The sequence below is a fragment of the Hemitrygon akajei genome, chromosome 3 (genome assembly GCF_048418815.1).
Source record: "Hemitrygon akajei chromosome 3, sHemAka1.3, whole genome shotgun sequence".
NCBI lineage: Eukaryota > Metazoa > Chordata > Chondrichthyes > Myliobatiformes > Dasyatidae > Hemitrygon > Hemitrygon akajei.
In genome coordinates, this window is record NC_133126.1 from 14,506,341 (window position 1) to 14,528,684 (window position 22,344).

Sequence of the window (22,344 nt, forward strand, 5' to 3'; positions counted from 1 at the left end):
TGCTGATCATCTGGGATTTTCATGCACAGCAGAATAGTGCAAAAAAACAGAAAAGAAAATCTAGAGTGGCAGTTCAGTGAACAAAGTGCCTTATTAATGAGAGGTCAAAAGAGAATGGCCAGACCGGTTTAAGTTGACAGGAAGGCGAGAGTAAATCGATGTGTTACCACAGTGGTGTGCAGAAGAGCATCTCTGAATGGGCAACACGTCGAACCTTAATATAGATGGACTACAGCAGCAGAAGACCACACCGTGTTCCATGCCTGTACCTAATAAAGTAGCCACTGAGTGTAGATCATGGTATTCGAATCATTACTGCTGTCTGGACTCTTAACAAAGAGGATCCGTAGCTGGAGGGAGGTACCAATATGACTGAAAAGTGGAAGCTTACTCCTGGCTCACTACAAGCTATTAAGTTGCCGCTCCTCTTGAAGGCAGTCTCTTTTTTTTGTGAGTCTGTGCTCTTCCCTGTTATCTTGGCAAAGTGATTTGTCCTGTAATTCTTCACAAATGGTGCTGACGTTGGCCTAGGGAATCCTGAGCTATAAATCCAGTAACCATGGTATGCTCAACTAATGCAGAGTATCACTTACGGCCAAATGTTGATGACTGGCCAATTGATTCTGACCCAGATTTTTGCTAGTTTAGTCAGGCCCTCTAATAATAGAAAATTACCCTGCCAAGGGAGGGAACTCAGAGAACTGCACCTATGTCAGTTCAGGAAAAGAACCAGTATGGCTGATCCTGATTTTCAGCTCTAAATCACAACACTACAAATAGTTCTCACTGAAGTAAGTTTCTCAGACTTCACCAGTTACTATTAAGCAGTGAGTTCCATATCACTGCAGTTCTTTGGGTGATCACTGTCCCTCTATTCCTTAACCACCCTTTAAATCTATAATCTCATTCCTCTAAAATAAATCTAGACACTCCCAAATAATATAGCTTTTTCAGATATTTGTCACTTGGTTTCCATGACTAGAAATCATAAGACATAGGAGCAAAATTAGAGCATTTGGCCACTGAGTTGGCTCTATTTATTATCCCTCTCAACCCCATTCTCTTGCCTTCTCCCCATAACCTTTGACGCCCTTTCTAATCAAGAACCTCCCAACCCTCTCTTTGAATATAACCAATGACTTGGCCTCCACAGCCATCTATAGCAATGAATTCCACAGATTCACCACCCTCTGGCTAAAGAAATTCCTCATCTCTATTCTAAAGGGACTATCTTCTATTCTGAGGCTTCACCCTCTGGGATAAAGCCAGAGACTGCCCCACCATGGGATATATCTCTGCATCTATTCTATCAAGGCCTTTCAATATTTGATAATTTCAATGAGATCCTCATCCTCATCATTCTTTTAAACTGCTGTGGGTACGCGCCAAATGGCGCCAATCAAATGCTCCTCATGCATTAACCCTGTGATCATTCCTGTGAACCTCTGGACCCTCTGCTGAGTAACTTGCCTCCAAGCTGCCCAAAGACTGCCTACCATTTACAAGGCTCAAGTCAGAGATGTGATGGAATATTCTCCACTTGCCTGGATATCTGTTTGTTCATGATGTGGGCGATTGCCGTCTTTCCACAACCTTAATTGTTCTTGGCAAATTTTTCTACAGAAGTAGTTTGTCTTCACCTTCTGGGCAGTGTCTTTAGAAGGCAGGTGACCCTAACCATTGTCAAAACTCTTCAAAAATTGTCTGCCTTGTGTTGGTAGTCACATAATCAGGACTTCTTGTATGCACCAACTGCTCATACGACCATCCACCACCTGCTGAGAGAACTTCATTAGGAGTTTGAGGAGATTTGGTGTTTCATCAAAAGCTAGAAAATTTCTACAACAGGACCATGGAGAGCATTCCATCTGATATGGGGGTACCAGTGCACAGGCTGCAGAGAGTTGTAGACTCAGCCAGCTTCATCATGACACTAGCCTTCCCTCTGTTTAGGACATTTTCAAAAGAGGAGACATCCATCATTAAGGACCCCCACTATGCAGGACATGGCCTCTTCTCATTACTACCATCATGAAGGAGGTCCAAAAGCCTAACAATGCACACTCAACATTTTAGGAACAGCTTCTTCCACTCTGCCATCACATTTCTGAACAGTCCATGAATGCTACCTCACTATTTTGCTCATTATTTCAAAGTAAATTTGTTACCAAAATACATATACGTCATCATATACCCTGACTTTCATTTTCTTGTGGGCATTCACAGCAAATACAAAGAAACACAATAGAATTAATGTAAAAACACACAACAAATATGGACAAACAACTAATATGGAAAAGATAACAAAACTGCAAAATACAAAAAGAACGATAATAAATATCAAGAACATGAGTTGTTGTAAAGTCCTTAAATGTGAGTACATGGGTTGTGGGATCAGTTCAGTGTTGGGATGAGTGTAGTTATTCTGTGGTTCAAGAGCCAAATAGTTGAGGTATAACAACTGTGGTGTGGGGCATAAAGTTCCTGTACCACCTTCCTGATGGCAACAGTGAGAAGAGCACATGGCCTGGATGGTGCCTTCCTGTGACAGCTCTTTCTATATGTGCTCAATAGTGGGGAGGGTTTTAACTGTGATGGAACTGTATTCAATATTTTTTTGTAGACATTTCCATTCTTGGGCATTTGTGTTTCCATACCAGGCCATCGTGCAACTCTCCACTGCAAATCTATAGAAGTTTGTCAAAGTTAGATAACATGCCAAATCTGTGCAAGCTTCTAAGAAAGTAGAGGTGCTGCCATGTGTTGCATGCTGGACCCAGGACAGATCCTCTGAAATAATAATACCAAGGAAGTTAAAGTTACCTTCCCTCTCAACATCAGATACCCCGATGAGGGCTAGCAAAGGTTTCCTCCTGTAATAACCTCCCAAAGGTTTCCTGTCTGGTTTTGCTGGCATTCAGTAAGAGGTGGTGGTTGTAGCGCTACTCAGCCAGATTTTCAGTCTCCCTCCTACTTGTTAATTTGTCACCACCTTTGATTTGGCCAACAACAGTGGTGTCATCAGCAAACTTTAAATATATGGCATTGGAGTTGTACTTGTGTTTTTGTATTATTTATTTTAAAATATTTCTTCTACATCCAGATTTAATGAATCTCTGATTAGAACTCTGTTTCTCAGCAAAGCTAAAACCAATGTGGTATGTATAGGATCTGCTATTCCAGAAGTGGACTCAGTGATCCAGGAATCTCAAGGCCCTTCCTCCTGTAACTGTCTTTACCAATGCATCAAACTGCACTCCTCCAGTCCTGCACTCGCTAGACTGAGCCAGATTTAATAGTTTATAGGTAATATTTTTAATTACGTCAGAATCAAAATCAAGTTTATTATCACTAACATGTTGTTCTGTGGCAGCAATACAGTGCAAGACATAAAACTTTCTTCCCCCAGACAGTTAATCTGATCAACTCCTCCACCCCCTCTATTTATCACTCCTGTCACTACACTGCAGTGTAAACATTCTAAACCACATTTTATAATGTGGTTTCAAAAATAAAAGTCAAACAATGAAGTGGTTTTCATAGGTTTATGGATTCAGAAATCCGATTGCACAGTTGAAGAAGGTATTCCTACTTCCACCTGCAGAGGGCCACCCTCCCTTCTACCCATGTCATTTTTGCCAACATATTTCACAAATTCTGGCTGTTTTTCCCATTCCACCAGCACCTTGATCCCTGAAATTTCTGCCGTTAGCTTCATAAGATATAGCAGAGTTAGTCCATTCAGTCCACTGAGTCTCCTCTACCATTCCATCATGGCTGACTTATTATCCCCCTCAACCTCATTCTCCTGCCTTTCCCCCATAACATTCGATGTCCTGACCAATCAGGAACCTATCAACCTCCGTTTTAAATATACCTAATGACTTGGCCTCCACACTTGTTATAGCAATGAATTCCACAGATTCACTACCCTTTGGCTAAAGAAGTTTCTCCTCATCTCTGAACCTCTTGGCTCCTAATGCTAAAGACCCTTGAGCTTTCTATATCTAGCTGCACTGCTCTTTCTTTGTAACTGTGATACTTTATTCTACAACACATAAAATGATGGAAAAGCTAAGTTGGTCAGGCAATATCTATGGAGGAGAATAAATAATTGACATTTCAGGCCGAGACCCTTCATCAGGACTGTTTATTCCCCTCCATAGATTCTGTCTGACTTGCAGAGTTCCTCCAGCATTTTGTGTGCATTGCTCTGAATTTCCAGCAATTGCAGAATCTCTTGTGTTTTTACTTTATTCTGCATTCTGTTTCCTTTTTATTACTCTGATGTACTTGTGTATGGAATGATCTGACTGGAAGGCACACAAGCGAGAGAGCTTTTCATTGTATTTCAGTACGTGTGACAATTATAGACCAATACTAATGGTCGATTAGTAACACACTCAAAATGGTGGAGGAACTCAGCAGATCCGGGCAGCACCTATGAAAATGACTTACAGTCTATGTTTCGAACTGAGACCCTTCATCAGGGCTGGGAAGGAAGAGGGAAGAAGCGATGGAAACACTTGTCTTCCAGCCTAACTGTTAGATCAATTAACTTCATATCTTCCCTGGCCTCTCTCTGAACATGGGGATTATCTGTGACTCCATGGTATGTAGAAATGGAGGTTCCACCTTCATCAGTATTTAGTGGTGTATATAGTACTAATAGAATTTGTTTTTGGAAAGCACTGATTTGCAGGAATACATCTGACTCCCCACCAGAAGCGAATGAAATATTCTGCCAGCGACTTGAAGGAAACCAGCAAGTTGATATAAGCTAATTGTACTCTCCTTTATCAGGTTTTGCTTCTGAAGAATTTCTGACTAGGTTTAAAATACTAGTTGATTTGTAAATGGGAGATGATCTATATGCTCTCAGAATGCTTTGTAATGTGAACAGTAGGGGGCGGACTAGTACCGCGAACAGTCGAAGGATGGCGACTCAGACGGTTCTGCCTTGTATATTCTTCAACTTGCCTTTGTAAATATATAATAGCAATGTAATGTAATAACAGGAAGGATTTTTTAAATCTTACTAATTTTTATCAGTAATTTTTTGTGTCAACTATTTCAAAAGTTCACACTAAAGATTCCTTCTACTTTTGAAGAGTCTTCAAAGTTCAAGGCAATTTTATTATCGAAGTGCATATGTCACCCTATACAACCCAGAAATTAATTTTCTTGTGGCCATTCATTGTAAATCCAAGAAGCACAAAATAATCAATAAACAGCCACATCAGGATGGATAAACAACCAATGTGCAAAAAAACAAACTACAAAAGAGAAAAAATAAAGAAATGTAAATGTCGAGAGCATAAGGTGAAAGAGTCCATAGGTTTTGGGAACAGTTCAGCGATAGGGTGAATGAAGTTACCCCTTTGGTTCAAGAGCCTGCTGGTTGAGGGGTATTAACTGTTTCTGAACCTGGTGGTGTGGGTCCTGAGACTCCTGTAACTTCTTCCTGATGGCAGCAGTGAGGAGAGCACATCCTGGGTGGTGGATGCTGCTTTTGTGCGGCAATGCTCTGTAGATGTGCTCAATGTGAGAGGGCTTTACCCACGATGGTCTGAGCTGTATCCTCTACTTTCAGTAGGATTTTCCATTCAAGGGCATTGGCGACTTAGACCCACAATGTTGACTTTTTCCCTCAATAGATGCTGTCGGATCTGCTGAATTCCTCTTGTCTGTGTGTTGCTCCAGATTCATATACCTGGAGTCTCTTGTTTCTGCTTCGTTCTCGCTGCAGTAAGATCTAATCTGCTCTCCAGTTTTAACCATTCTCATCCCATTAGGTAGGCCGGCTAGTGGCATCAGCACCGGACTTTGGAGCAAAGGCTCCTGAGTTCGAATCCAGCCAGCTCCAAAAACCTGGAGAGGGATAGGCTCCATCAGGTTTCAGATGCCCAAGACATGCCTTACGATGAGCAATCACCAAAAAGATTGGTGCAGAAAGCTTGTCATGACGGCACCCCGACGACTCCACCAGGAGTTAAGGGCACACACGCACACTCACACTCACACCCACCCACCCCATTAGGTACAGCACTGAGGCAGAAGTGACTGAGCTATCTGATGAGCATGGTTGACCTCTGCAGAACACCTGTGTTTGGTCCTCAGGGGCGACCCTGACTTGCTCCGACCTGTCTGTCTGGCAGAATGTACTGAAGTGTGTATGATGGAGGCTCCAATGCACGAGGCTGCAGAGGTTTGTGGACTCATCCAGCTCCACCACAGGCAAAAGCCTCCCCAACATCAGGGACATCTTCAAATGGTGGTGACATCCATCATTAAGGACCCTCACCATTTGTTCATGCCCTCTTCTCATTGCTACCATCAGGGAGCAGGCACATGAACCTGAAGACACACACTCAGCATTTTAAGAACAACTTCTTCCCCTTTGCCTTCAGATTTCTGAATGGTCTATGAGCAGAGAGGCATAGAGGCATAGTGGTTAGCACAAAGCTTTTCAGTACCAGTGATCCGGATTCAATTCTCGCTACTGTCTGTAAGGAGTTTTTGTACGTTCTCCCCGTGAGCACGTGGGTTTCCTCCGGGCACTCTGGTTTCCTCCCACAATCCAAAGAAGGATCAGTTAGTAGGTTTAATTGGTCATTGTAAATCATGCTATGGTTAGGGTAGAGTTAAATTGCCAGGCAGTGTGGGTCGAAGGTCTTTTCCAAGCTGTATCTCAAGCTTTCCAAGTAAAGACCTAACTATTTTGAACTATTTATTTATTTAATTTTTTTGCTGGAACTTATTAATTTATTGCACTTTACTGCTATCTCAAAGCAACAAATTTCACAACATACAGTATGTCAATGATATTAAACCTGATTCAGAGTGCAGTGTCTTTGAGGAACACCTCACATCAGGAAATGTTACAGCTTTCTGGACTCACTGTCAAATCCTACAACTTCAGCTAACCAGCTTTCTGTCAGGACTGGCCAGTCATTCTATTATATTGGCTCAGTTTATCTCTCCATTCACATTGTTCAACAACAGAACATCTTGAAACTTTGTTTATGTTCTCACACCCTAGCTGCCACATTTCAAAGCCTTTATGTTTTCTCCAGCTTCCCCCATTAACCCATCCACGGGCTGGCCTGTTTTATAGCTCATCTCCATGACAACCCTGGCCTCAATTTATTAGTGATGTTCCCAGAGATATTTCCTTTGTCCTAACGATCTACCAGTAAGAACCACCCCCCCCCACCAGCACCAACGCTCGCTCGCTCAGTCACACTCAACTCACGTGCCCACTCACATCCACACACAATGCACTCTCTCACCCACACACTCTCACTCACACGGCTTTTCTCTTTGGAGCAAAGGAGAGTGACATGAATATGATGAGAGACATAGACAGAGCGGCCAGCCAGAGCAGCAGTAGCTAATACCAGAGGACATCCATTTGAGGTTAAGTTGAGGACAGGTTAGGAGAGATGGTAGGGTTTTTACACCAAGAGTAGAAAATGTCTGGAATGCATTAGCTGGGGGTGGTGCTAGAGACAGACACATTAAGGACATTTAAAAGACTTAGGCATTTGAATGGTAGGAAAAAAAAGAGGTCTATGTAGGAGGGAAGGGTTAGATTGTAAATTCTGTGTTCACACTTATTCCCTCTCTCACTTTCTCTGTAACTTAAAATCAATTCTGTTTGCCATTTCTGATGGTTTTCCACTTTGAAACGAAATCTTTCTCTTTCCACAGATGCTGCCTGATCTACAGTCTTTCCAGCATGTTCTGTTTTCATTGTGGCCTGCCATATCTAAAGCACTAACACCTACAGGCCACTGTATTCTATTGTCCTCCATGGGAGATCAGAGCCTTTACTTACATAATTATAAACCTCCAATCAACCTCTGGACTCAACCAGGAAGGCAAATGCAACGTTAGCTTTCATTTCAAGAGGACTAGAATATAAAACCAAGGATGTAATGCTGCCTTAAGACAAATGTCTCAAATTCCAAAAGACATAAGGGTTAAATTAGGCCTCTGGCCCATCGAGCCTGCTCCACTGTTCCACAATGGCTGACTTATTTTCCCTCTCAGCCCCATTCTCCTGTCTTCTCTCCATAACTTTGCCACCCTGACGAATAAAGAACTTACCATTATAGCATCTGTTGTTTGAGTGGAGTAGTTGTGTGCAGATTGGCTGTTGCATTAACTGATAGAACACTGACTGCAGTTCAAAGGGCAATTACTTTGGTGTGAAGCAATCCTCAGCACCCAGGCCATGCTTGTTTCTCACTGCTGCCATCAGGACTCGCACCACCAGATTCAAGAACAGATACTACTCCTCAACCATCAGGCTCTTGAACAAAAGGGAATAACTTCACTCACTTGCCCCATCATTGAGATGTTCCCACAATCAATGACCTCACTTTAAGAACTCTTTATCTCATCTCATGTTCTCATTATTTATTGCTATTTATTTATGTTTGCATTTGCATAGTTCATTGCCTTCTGTACTCTGGTTGATTTTTCATTGATTCTGTTATAGTTACTATTCTATAGATTTGCATCATATCAATGCAGCCGTAATGAAAGCAAAACTGTGACTATATTACATTCGGAGTTTGAGGAGATATGGTTCGTCATCTAAAACCTCAGAAACTTCTACTGATGTATTATGGAAAGCATTAACAAGCCGTATCTTTGGTATGGTGGATACTGCACAGGATCGAAAGCAGCTGTGGAAAGTTGTAAAATTAGGCAGCTTTATCATGATTACTAGCCTTCATAGGATCCAAGATATCTCCAAGGAGTTTTGTCTCAGAAAGGCAGTATCCATTTTAAGGACATCCATCACCCAGGACATGCCATCTACGGATTGCTACTGTCAGGAAGGAGGTACAGAAGCCTGAAGGCACACACTCAACGATTCAGGAACAGCTTCTTCCCCTCTGCCATCCAATTTCTAAATGGTCATTGAACCCTTGGACACTACCTCACTTGTTTTTTATTATTTTTGTTTTTGCACAATTTTAACTTAACTATTTAATACACATATATACTCAGTAGTTCATTTACTTATTTCCCTATATTTATCTATAGTGTTGTACAGTTGCCACTAAGTTAATAAATTTCATAACATATGCTGGTGATATTAAACCTGATTCTCATTCTGAATATGACCCCAGGAAAACAAATCTCAGGGTTGGATGTACTCTGATAATAAAAATTACTTTGAACTTTGATTTAGAAGTATCCCAAGGATGTGAAAGGTGATAGCTAAGTGCAAAATATTCAGTGGACAGGAGTTGGATAGCAGGACTGGACTGATATGGTGAATGGGAAATTGCCTCTGATACACATTCTACATACTCAACATCTCGAAATACAGCCTTGTCATTAGGCAAAGGATAGAGCTCCATCATAGAACTGAGGCTGAGTCAGCAACTTCAGCAAAAGTTAGTGGAGGAAGTAGATAATTATTTTAATAGGTTAAGTTCCAAAAATAAGATTAAAATTAATAGTAGGGTGTGCATGCAATGAACAGATATCAGCAATGACCAATAAGGTTGGGAACGGTAGCACACTCTCCACTGATAGTCTGGATAATGTATTAATCATTAAAACCAAAAACATTAAAATGCAACAATGGACAGAAGAGAGCAAAAATAAATTACTGGAGCAACTTAGCAAATTGAGCAAAACCTGTGGGATGAAAGGAACCGTAGACGATTTGGGTTGAAGCCCTGCATTGTGGACAGAAGATTCAGGAACAGTTATTACCCCCCAACCATCAGGCTCCTGAATCTGCACAGATAACTTCACTCACCTCAACACTGAACTTGAAGGGTTTTGGCCCAAAACGTCGACTGTTTACCCTTTTCCATAGATGTTGCCTGGCCTGCTGAGTTCCTCCAGCATTTTGTGTGTGTTGCCCACAACCTTTGGACTCACTTTCAATGACACTACAACTCACGTTCTCAGTTTTTATGTATATATTTACCTTTCCCTCTGTCTGTTTATGATTTTTGTTTATTTTGTATTTGCAGAGTTTTCTTTTGTACATTGGTTGTTTGTCAATCGATGTTTGTACGGAGGGCTTTTTGTTGATTCTATTGTATTTCTCCATTCTACTGTGAATGCCTGCAAGAAAATGTATCTCAGAGGACTATATGGTGACATCTACATCTTTTCATAATAAATTTACCTTGAAATTTGTGAACATTTTAATGACAAGAACATGAGTTTACAACAATTAATTGTGTTTTCCTCTGCGGGTTTCAAAATCACATATACTCGAGTGCCTGTACACGCACGGTGCGTACGTGGACACGTGCCTTTGCACTTGCGCAGATACACACAAACACACACAGAAACTTACACAAGACATAAAGAATCGGTATGTTTTATTTTGTTTAAAAGTCAACTAACAGTTCTTATGAGACACACCCTTTTCATTGCTTTAACTAAAATATTGAAAGCTAGAATTGTTACTTTAAAATTCAAATAAACCTCAGGGTTTGACAAGTAGAGGAGGCTGGGCGTGAAATGCTGTGTTCCGCCAAAAATACAAATCCACGCAGGGCCCACAGACTTCAATATATACAGAGAGAATCTTCAAAGACAACAGCATGCACATTTACAGCAGGCAAAAAACAGCAGGAATTTCCTCATCGCAAGTTCCATAGTGAAACTTCAGTTGCAATTTTTCTTAAGTAGTTACGGTCGCATCACAACCTTATTAAAATATTCATCTTTTATATTCACAGTTGATTTCCTCTCATTCTGTGTTTTTTGTGAGCATTTTTATACACACATACATCACCTCAAAAAAAATAACAATATTTTTAATGTTAAAAAAATATTCATCTTCCTTCCAACTCCCTTGCTCTCAAATGCCAGCATTCTCTCAAAATAGCTTCTTCAAGAGGCAGTGGCTGAGGTAAAATTTGCTAGATGCCTCCTGTTTCACTGCTCGGAGATAGCTAAGTTCCACCCTGGGAATTATTGTTGATCAGGTTATGATAGTGAATGGAAACAAATTACAATTTTGACAGGGGAGAGTATACAGCCAGGAGGAAACACAACTATAAGACCATAAGTTATCAGAGCAGAATTAGGCCATTTGGCCCATTGAGTCTGCTTCACCATTTCATCATGGCTGATCCATTATCCCTCTCAGCCCCAAACTCCTGTCTTCTCTCCATATCCCTTCGTGCCTGACCAATCAAGAATCTATCAACCTCTGCCTTAAATATACATAAAGACTAGGCCTCCACAGCCGCCTGTGGCAATGAATTCAACAGATTCACCACTCTTTTGCTAAAGAAATTCCTCCTCATCACCACAGGACGCTCCTTTATTCTGAGGCTGTGTAATCTGGTTTTAGAATCTCCCACCATTAGAACCAAACACTCTATCAAGGCTTTTCACCATTCGATAGTTTTTAATGAGTTTTTAATTCTTCTTCTGAATTCTGGTCAGTACAGGCCCAGAGCCATCAAATGCTCTACAAAGTGTATCTGCTATCCATGCAGAAATTTCTATTTGTATCATGTTAATAGTGATAAGAAAAGAATCTATTATGTTTCCCGCTAATTTCTCCTTCCCACACTCTCTTTAAGGACATCAGCTCCCCAAACATATTTAGCAATTATGGTCTTTTGCCTGAAGAAAAGTGAAGACCAAGGGAGTGAAAGAAATAGTTTGTACAGGACTTTAAACCTAAAATCCTATTACATATTAAGCTAATCAATGCATAAGTTATTGATCTGTAGAAAAGGCTGGTGTTTTCAAATTTTGCAAGGGCAGGTTTCTTGTGAAGCCATATTGTCACCTTTTTCTACGAAGTTCTCAACCATGGCACTTCGGCAACGCAAGGAGAGTACTGTCAGCAGAATATCACACAATAGTGATTAACAGCAGCAAGTGAGTACCTTCACTTATTCAAATAGACAATCACTTCAAGGGCTGCTTGCATTGCAGACAGGAAGTGACGGTTACCATGGTAACTTGCTCTGCTTGAATACTTATGACTTTGCAAGTACATAACCAGTCACATTTCTGTTTCCTTCCCCTTGGCATGACGTTAAGTCAAAAATCTGTAGGCCAACATTCCTGTATATGCAAATTGAAATTTCTACATGGACGGCAGATAAATTTTAAAGGACTGACGGCTACAAGATAAAATGAGAGATGAATTTTGTGAACATGCAGATGTCCTTTACAACCTTTATTTTCTTAGTGGATTGAGAGCGCATGGGATAGTGAGGGATTAAGATATGAGGACTAAGTTTGTTGATGGTCTCGGGGCATTTGAGAAAAATTCTCAGGTATCTTTTGTTCCCATAGAGTGCTTTTGGCTGTGCTTCTGGGGCCTTGTCTAGAGTTAGCAGTCCTGATGAAAATGCTTGCACAATTGGAGAGGATGGTCGACAACAGAAGGACTTCTGAGCAGCACTTGCCATCCTTTTATGTGTAAGGGAATTCTCTACCTTTCAATATATAAGTCTTCGTCTTTGGGCTCAGGACCATTGACTGCATGCATTTATCTTCATAGGTAGGTATGTAAATGAGCTTGTGAGAAGCTGCTCTGATTGGCAGTTCACTGGATTTGAATCAGGTGACACACTTGTTCTGGTGCATCCATCAAGGGGAATGTTTCACCTTGCTTCTCAATACAGAACCATTGCTTTAATACTCCTACTTCATGGTCATCTTCTGGTTGTGAGTTTACCAACTCATCACTGGCTGGAAATCTGGATTAGACTGCCGAGAGCAGCTAACATTCTATACAGAATGAGTAATGTGTGTCTTCTCCCAACTCTAAAGCTCTTGTTTGGCCTGCTTATTTTAATCTCGGTAAACTAGTAGTCACCCAAAACTCTGCTGCTGGTACCTTACTCTCACCTTGTTCCATTTATCAATATACCTGTGCTATCTGACCTACACTGGCTCCCAATTAAGCAGTGGTCTGAACTGAAGATTCTCAGTCGAGCATTCATGTTCCTCTGTAGTTTCACCACTCATGTTCTCTGTATTAGACTCAGTGCTACAAGTGATGGCCGTTACTAATCTGGCCCCTTGCCTATCGCCACTGGGAGTTATATAACTACACTGCTGGCAGCCGTATCTTCAGGATGAAGGGCTCAGGCTCTGGAATTTCCCCTCTACAACTCTCTGACTCCTTTCCCACACTGACTGAAGGCAACCTCATTTAGCAAACCTCTTATCTCCTGCCCTCATATTCTCATGTGGTTCAGCACTAATTTCTATCTCATTAAGTAGTCGGAAAATGTTAATGAAGCTATATAAGTTTAACGAAATGTGTTAAATAATTTTCAGCAAAGAGAGATTACATTCTAATAACTTTCTGCCGGGTGGGAGGCAGCTTTCTAATAACTTCCTGCAGGAGGTGGGGCACGTTCTAATGCACCCTTAACACCGCTTGGCTCAAGCTTGTTCAAGTCTGGCACAGGGACAAAACATTACAGAAATAAGATGCTGATAGTCTTTTCCGCAGTCCCTCCTTCCTGCTCTTGAGGACATCTATCTATATGTGGTTCATTTTTATGCACACTACCTCATGTATCTGCCAGACAAGGAGTACATCCATGGGATATTTGAACTCAGCCAGAACCTGCCCCGTACTTGATCAATACATGAATGTTTTCAGGCAGAAATCCCTCTGATGTTTCTCTCCATAATTTGAAAATGCTGAGCCACATAATCCTTGGTCCCAACTGGTAACAGGCTCAACATAGACCAAGCAAGACAGGAATAGGACAGGTCTTTGACCACCCTGGAACATTCGATTAGATCTGTTTTAACTACCTCAGCTCCATGCACTCTGACACCCTTAACCAGCAAAAACTCTATTGATCTTTCCTTGAAACCTTCAATTATCTCACCATCCACAGCCTCCTTTAGGGAGTGAGGATTACAGATATTGAAATTGGATTATTGAAGTCTGAGTGGTTTAGTGCTCTAGTACTTTACCTCACTAGGTCAACTGGAATCACTCAGCAGTTCTTCACTAAAGATGTGCACTTCAAACTGTTAAGCTGCAGATTCTAATTGTGGCACAGTCACTGATGTTAGTTATCCTATTGGGAAGCAGGGTGAAAGATAGAGTAGATGTAGAGAGGATGTTTCCTATGGTGGGGAAGTCTAGGACCAGAGGGCACTGCCTCAGAATAGAAAGACATCTATTTAGAATGGAGAAGAGGGGGAATTTCTTTAGCCAGAGTGATGAATCTGTGGAATTCATGGTTGTGGAGGCCACCAAGTCACTGGGTATATTTAAAGCAGAGGTTCTTGACTAGTAAGGGTGTCAAAGGTTACAGGGAGAAAACAGGAGAATGGGGTTGAGAGGGATAATAAATCAGCCAAATTGGAATGGCAGAGCAGACTTGATGGGCCAAATAACCTATTCTGTTCCTATATCTTAAAAAAAATTAATAACCAGTTGAGTGAAGATTGTTTCAATTTTATTGTTATTGCAAATGGGAAAGAAAGTTCAATCTACTATAAATTATTGATTTGCCATGGGAAGCGGCAATTGAAATTATAAACGTTGAGCAGGTAAATAATTAGAACCAATTAACCCACAGTACTTGGCTTGAGTTAACCAAAGCAAAACATCATGTAATGAAATATGTAGAGTGGCGATTACAAGATGAACACGCAGTCCTACAGATGGAACAAAACAAACCCATTGATCATTATAATAGAACACATAATGAGACTAGAGAGGACACAGACTCCAGCCTGGTTATTCTCATGATGTGGATGCTATCCTAAGGCACAGAATTATACAGATGTCCTATTTTGTATGAACACGGGCTAAGAAGGTAAAAGAGACTTCCAGTTGTTTGATTCATCAGTGCAACATATGCCAAAACAAACGAGCAAAATAGGCACATGTACACCTAGAATGCTGAACTATGTTTTAACTAGGTTATGCCTTAAAACGCAATAATCTCATATAGGTGAGGTGCTCTGAATTTGATTCTAAGCATTGGACTGAATCAAATAGCCTGCTTCTTTACCTGGTTCATTAACAGACTACGGCAGTAAAAACATTACAGAGTTTATAACTTGGTTATTTTCCACAATATGCACCATGATAAGGAGCTCTCCATTTTATATGGTCCTAGTTGATCAGGTTTATTGTTTTTGATTATTGAGTGCTGAGTGTTGAGGAACAAATGGCTGAGTTCAAGCAGAGGGATTAACTACATCACGTCGATCCCATGAGTTAAGTATCCCAGCTCTCTGGTTACATTCCATTGGCTCAGGGCAATCAAACTCAATTTATCCTCAAAGCCACCTCTAATCTCGCACAGTAAACAGAAAGAGAATCATTTAGTGTTTTAAGAGAATTAAAACTTTAATTTTTATCCCCAAATGGTAATCAATCATTGATATTTTTTTAAAATTATGTAGCAATGCTAAGATTTTTTCATTTTAAGGGCCATTTCATTTATTTCTCGACAGTAGATGTACAAACTTAATTAAAATGGGATCAGGATCTCCAAGCAAGTTCCATTCATGAACATTAATGCATCATCTACAGGCTGTTATTAATAAAACAAAAGAGGGTACAGAGAGAAGGGGAGCCAGCAGAGGCGTAAGAGTTGTCCACACCAAATTTTACTCTTTCAGAATAAGTGGAGTAAATCCTCCTCTAGCTAATTTCCTTTTGATGGCAGGATTGACAGAGCTTTGGAATACATCAATATATTGGCATTAAAAAGAAAATCATTGCATTTACACGAGCTTATTATTAAACCCACTGCAACAATCAAATCACAATTATCGACAGAATAGGACTGAGGCTCTCCATCCTTGACAGAGGCAGAAACTGTTCATCAATAATAAAGCACTGACATTATCATATATAGATATATATATTTGATATAACATGATAAATTTATATTGTGGTCTTATTAAAATATTATACTGTCAGAACACAAAATTGTATTGGGGAAATCCCCATTTTCCAGTGTACAGCTTGTTAGTTATTATATTCTGAGGTAAAAGAAATCTTTCAACTCTCTACGGTTTGGATAATCTCTGGACAGTATATTTACAAGTGTTAGTGCACAAAAATATGCAGCTGCCATCAGTGTTGGACTATCAAAATCCTAGTTTAACTAAAGATCAGATTGAAAATAGAGTATCATTGTCCTTTGCTTTAGACAAACTGGTGAATGAAGTTGTTTTCAGAACAAACTGGCTGGAACAAGCCTGTAACCAAACACTGTAGAACCCACACAAGAGTCCTGTATCTTTCAGAATTTCAATCATCCCAGGAGATTGCTTCCCACTGTGACTTTTGTAGCTGGTTGAACTCCTTGATGTAACCCTCCCCCTCCGCCCGCACCAGAGACCTAATCCAAGACAAAGCAAGCACCGGAGGCTTTCCGGGAATAACACATTTGGTAATGACCTCCCACCAACAGGCCTTAAGCATACGTTAACAGATAAGATCACACCATTTTATAATTTGGATTCTCAAATTTAATTTTGACATTACATTTCCCCATATTAAGTCTCCCATCTTCTACTAACTTACTGGCTTTGCCACTCTATACTAATTGGGTTTCTCTTCCTGGGAAAATATGATCACGACCTCAGATTCTCTGTGAATCTATCAGTGTTGTGTTGGCAGTTGTATTATGGATCTATTTTTGTAAATATCCAACCACTGTTTTCAAACCCCTTGTGCTGGCCCTCTGACCTAGAAGATACCACCCATAATTCTTTTTGATGACATATTCAGCCCATCATGTCCATGCTATCCCCCAGTACAGCAATGGTATTATTCCCATTACTTCTCTCGTTACCTCCTTGAGGCCCTGTAAAATATTTGCATGCTGGCTGCACGATAATTGATGAAATGTCTCAGCCCTCCTTTGATTCTTTTACTAATTATCTGCGCTAAGGATAATTTACAGAGCCAATTTCATCTTTGGAAGATGGGAGGAAACTAGTCACAGGGAGGTGTGGAAACCCCACCCAGTAGTATGCAAGGTCATGATCAAAAACAAAAAGGTTGAATAGGTTGGGACTTTATTCCTTGGAGCATAGAAGACTGAGAGGAGATTTGATAGAGGTAAATTGTGAGGGGGAATAGATAGGGTAGATGCCAGCAGGCTTTTTCCACTGGGGTTGGTTGGGACTGCAACTAGAGGTCATGGGTTAAAGATGAAAGGTGAAAAGTTTAAGGGGAACATGTGGGGAAACTTCTTCACTCAGAGGGTAGTGAGAGTGTGGAACGAGTTGCCAGCACAAGATGTGCATGTGAGCTCAATTTCAACATTTAACAGAAGTTTGGATAGGTACGTGGATGGTAGAGGCTGGGAGCGATATGGTCCAGGTGCAGGTTAGTGGGAATAGGCAGCTTAAATTGTTCAGCATGGACTAGATGGGCTGAAGGGCCTGTTTCTGTGCTGCAGTTTCTATGACTATGACTATAACAAAAGGTACTGTGGATGATGGAAATCTTGAGCAAAACACACACACAATGCTGGAGGAACTCAACAAGAAGGATCTTGGCCCGAAATGTTTACTGTTTATTCCTCTCCATAGATGCTTCCAGACTTGCTGAGTTCCTCCAGTATTTTGTGTACATTTTGCTCAAGATTATGAGCAAGCCCAGGATCTGGGAGGCAGCAATGCCAACAGCTGTGTCACTGCACTATCCTTTTCATCATTTAGGATGCAGACAGATGACTACTGTAGCAATCTCTTTCTCTCGCTCCCTCTCTCACACACACTGCAGCAATCTCTCTCTCCCTCTCTCTCTACTGTAGCAATCTCTTTCTCTCTCCCTCTCTCTCACACACACTGCAGCAATCTCTCTCTCCCTCTCTCTCTCTACTGTAGCAATCTCTTTCTCTCTCTCCCTCTCTCTCACACACACTGCAGCAATCTCTCTCTCCCTCTCTCTCTACCGTAGCAATCTCTTTCTCTCGCTCTCTCACACACATTAAGTGCATCCTAACCTAAGAATACAGACATTGAAGAGGAAGTGATTACCTCCTTTGATAACCAACAGTGAATGGACTACAGATCATAATCTGGGTTCTTTTGCTCCCTAGCCTATTTCACATCAAATTTACTTTCAGTATGCTTTAGATCAGGGGTTCCCAACCTGAGGTTCTCTGTGAAAGGTCAGGCTCCATGTCATAAAAAGGGTTGCGAACCTCTGCTAGGTTAATCTCTTTGCAGCCGTCTGCTGACTGTATGGAACACAAGACGCTGCATTATCACCTGACTGTACTATGGAAAGGATGACTGGCTCTTTAAAGAATGATTTTGATCCAAGATAGATCTCCAAAACTATACAATGGAACAGGTGGGGGTGTATATTTCCCTGCTGATTTGCTTCAGATTCTCATCTCAGGTTCAGATTTCACTGCAAATGCACTGGCTCCCTATGCGGGCAAATCTGAACCAGAAAAATAAACACACTCCCCGACCACAAATCACTTGGGAAAGACAGTCAATTGACTGTGTGATCAAATCAGGCACATGTGGGTTTAGATTCAATTTGTGTTGCCTGTATTGAACACAAATATCAAAAGCCAAGTCTACTGAATGAATTTTGGGTTTGGCCCATGATGTCTTGGGATCAGGGTAATGGAGCGAGGTTTGGGGGAGAGGGAATAACAATTAGTCAAATGTTAAGCAATTGTTCATGTACTCACACTATGGATAATGGGTATTTGGCAGAGATGAAGATCTGTAGCAAATTGACAGAAAACCCCCACCCATTACATTAAGTTATTTTGATGAGCTATATCTTAGATTACCATCATTCCATGAAGTCACCAGTACATCTGGACACCATGTTTACTTATTTGGAGATACAAAGCAGAACAGGCCCTTCCTGCACAAGCCACACCAAACAGCAACCTGCCTATCTAACCCTAGCCTCATCACAGGACAATTTACTAACCAGTACATCTTTCAAATGTGGAAGGAAATCAGTGCACCCGGAGGAAACCCATGGAAGTAATTCACATTTAGACTGCGAGGGCCTTTTCCTGCCATCTCTAACTGCCCTTCAGAATGTGGTGCTGAGCAACACTGTTGAATCTGCAGAGTTATGTGAGATCGGCTTGTACCTCCTGCCTTTTCCTTGCTTCCACACCCCAACACCCTACAACCCATTCACTCTCCTCTTCCCATATTCTTTTAAAAATTACCCTTTTCTGTGGAAATTTGCCTAAAAGCTTCTTTGGCTCAGTCAATATGTTGCTGATTAATTTTATAGACACTATATTAATGTAAGAAGCTGTTCCAAATGCTTCACCTGTACCATCGTCTGCTAATGCACTGAGAGTGCACTGCTCTGATGAGATGTTAAAATGAGGAGCCCACTGGGGTTTTAAATAGAACGCTAACCATTCCATGGCACTCTCTGGTGCAGACAGCAATCCCAATGAACATTCTTACTTCAACCATATCATCAAAACAGGCTACCACATGATTTATTATTATTATTGATACAGCATGGAATAGTCCTAGCCGTCTCTTCAAGCCGTGCCACCCAGCAAACCCCCATTTAATCCAAGCCTAGTCACAGAACAATTTACAATGACCAACTAACCTACCAACTGGTACATCTTTGGACTGTGGGAGGAAACTGGAGCACCCAGAGGAAACCCATGTGATCGGGGGAGAACATACAAACTCCTTACAGGCAGTGGCGGGAATTGAACCTGGCACACTTGTACTGTAAAACGTTGTACTAACCATGCTACTGAGCCACCTCTAAGAATCTCAATACTCCTATTGGAATGTGCAGTTTTCTATTATAAATAACAGCACTGTACACAAAAATACTGAACTCTATGTAACATTGTGACAAACAGCACCAGTTTCTTTATATATATCTGTAGGACTCATAACTATATTTTTGTTTGCTAAGGAACTATCGGCAGGAAAGATGCAGATAAGGTTTAAAGAGTACAGAGAAAATTTACAAGACTATTGCTAGGCATGGAGGACCTGAGATGTAACGAAAGATTGAATAGGTTAAGACTTTATTCCTTGGAACACAGAAGATTGACAGGAGATTTGATAAAGGTATACAAAATTTTGAGGGGTATAGATAGGATAAATGCAATCAGACTTTTTCCACTGAGGTTGGGTGGGACCACAAGAGTTCATGGGTTAAGGGTGAAAGGTGAAAAGTTTAAGGGGAACATGAGGGGAAACTTCTTCACTCAGAGGGGTCATGAAAGTGTGGAACGAGTTGCCAGCACAAGTGGTACATGCAAGCTTGATCTCAACGTTTAAGAGAAGTTTGGATAGGGGCATGGATGGTAGGGGTACGGAGGGCTGTAATCCCGGGCCAGGTTAATGGGGGTGGGCAGTTTAAATGGTTTGGCATGGACTAGATGGGTCGAAGGGTCTGTTTCTGTGCCTTACTTTTCTCCAATTCTATGGCTGTAAGTGAGAACATCGCAAACTTTAGTTATTAGATGATAATTTGACCAACATGGTAAAGAACAGAGTATGGGGACAGGTCGGAAGTGAAGAAAGATACCTTAATTATTGGGCCATCTGACACTTTCCTTGTAGTGATACTGGTTTGCTATATATCTTAGATCTGAAGATACCCCCAGAGTCAATAATTCTTTCCTCTCAGTGTTATGAAAACAACCACATTCATGAATCTATAGATTACCTCAATGTGCATTCTTATTTACAACAGAATTGGAAAATCCCGGAAATTCTACATTACACTGTCAGCCACCTGTCAACAGCACTGCCAATCATCAGCACTTCAGCTGAAGTGAGTCATGCTTGCATGGTGTGATGTGGCACCGTGCCACTTTCAAGTCCACAGCTTGCAATGGCATTGCCTGACCCTGGTCGTATCAGTGTTGGGGACTCAGCATCCCCTGTTAAAGAGGCAGTATTCCATCTGAATAGGCTTTGGAAGCCACAGCAGGCGAGGGTTTGAGGGTTTGAAGCCTGGTTCAAACTGATTCTACAGAGCCAAGAGTTATGGTCCAGTCTTCCTTCAAAACTTGATAATCAATTTCACATCCACATCATTCCAAAAACAACACATGGATTGTGGTCCCCAACACCAAGGTTGGGGATGAACAAGTACTTTTCCACAGTAGACAAAGCAATCAGATTTCCTAAAACAGTCCACACAGAACTGACGCCAAGAAGAAACACCATCAAGAGAAAAGAATACTGTCCCTTTAGAATTCTATACCTTAAAAAAAACTATACTTTATCTTCAGTGACTGTACTTTTGAACAAGAGAGGCCTTTCCATCTGGACTCATACGTTAGGGTTGTACCAGTCTAGATCCGGCTGTAGTTGCACTCGGCCAAAACTGCAGATCTGCACAATGAGAGGCAAATGCACTTATGGGCTGGGTGTCTCTGTACATGGGAAGGTGACCCTGCTGAGCAACTCCTATGGATCTTGCTGGGACCCCGGCTTGCTTGTAACGTTGGCCAGCAATTGCCCAGTCTTAGGAATTTAATGAAGAAACAATGGAATCTGCTCATAATGATCATTGATGTGGACGAGACTGTGGAGGAAAAGAGGGGGCTAGTTTGTTCAAGATTACAGGCCACTCAGTCCCTTCAGATAAATCTCTCCGCACAGGCCAATGTATATGACTGCAGTGCACCTTAATAGAGTTGTGTGCACAGCCAGCTACTGTATATCTAGTGAGTAATTTACACTTATATTGTGGTCAGTACATTCTGTACAGTCTCCAGCACATTCTGCATATGGTGATGCTCTTCTTCACGTGTAGAATGGTAGAGAGGGAGAGGGTGAGCAAAAGGCCAGGATTAGATTTCTCTGAGGTTCTTGTTTATCTATGTATACCGATGCAACCGAGTGCTTCTTTCTGTCCTCGGAACAGGCCGTGAGAGCCCAGGCCTGGTGGACAATAGCACTACAAAGGTCCCTTGAACTGATTGCCCGACAGATGTTGTCTGATGGAGGGGTTGGAGCCGGCTGCATCTCCAAGCTTACGCCAAACCACCTGAAAGACACACAATGCACAATTCAGCAAGTCCAGAGACACACTCCCCCCCCCCCCCCCCCCCACTTTCTCTGCCAATCTCCTACCCTACCATCATAGGGCATTTTGGCGTTCTTCCCTTTCCCTTTGTCTCTCCCTATACAGAAAGCAAAGCTGACTGGATGTCTTCTACCTCTCTTTCCAACTGTCTTTTCCGAGCCACTAACCCCTTGCTGGAAGAGAATTCCAGTGGGTTTGTATTTCTCAGGTAGATGCAGAGATGAGTGTAGGATAGGGCTTAACTACAGCATAAGGAATCATCAAATGAGGAGGAATTTCATCTCTCAGAGGGTATTTGGAATTCTCTAGTC

At 41.4% G+C, this 22,344-nt stretch overlaps 2 protein-coding genes across 3 annotated transcripts in view; one reads left to right on the plus strand and one right to left on the minus strand.

Annotated features, from left to right (window-relative positions):
• The window catches only part of ccnk (cyclin K), a 61,817-nt gene extending 51,677 nt beyond the window's left edge, over window positions 1–10,140 (plus strand). Inside the window, exon 13 of the mRNA XM_073039209.1 lies at window positions 7,714–10,140. The gene's annotated coding sequence lies outside the window, so the exon portion shown is untranslated. The remainder of the gene's footprint in view (window positions 1–7,713) is intronic.
• A 207-nt stretch (window positions 10,141–10,347) lies between these two features.
• The window catches only part of ccdc85ca (coiled-coil domain containing 85C, a), a 285,768-nt gene continuing 273,771 nt past the window's right edge, over window positions 10,348–22,344 (minus strand). For both annotated transcript variants that reach the window (XM_073039213.1, XM_073039215.1), the window contains one exon: window positions 10,348–21,994. In XM_073039213.1, the coding sequence (XP_072895314.1) occupies window positions 21,905–21,994 (90 nt within the window). In that variant the 3' untranslated portion in view covers window positions 10,348–21,904. The remainder of the gene's footprint in view (window positions 21,995–22,344) is intronic.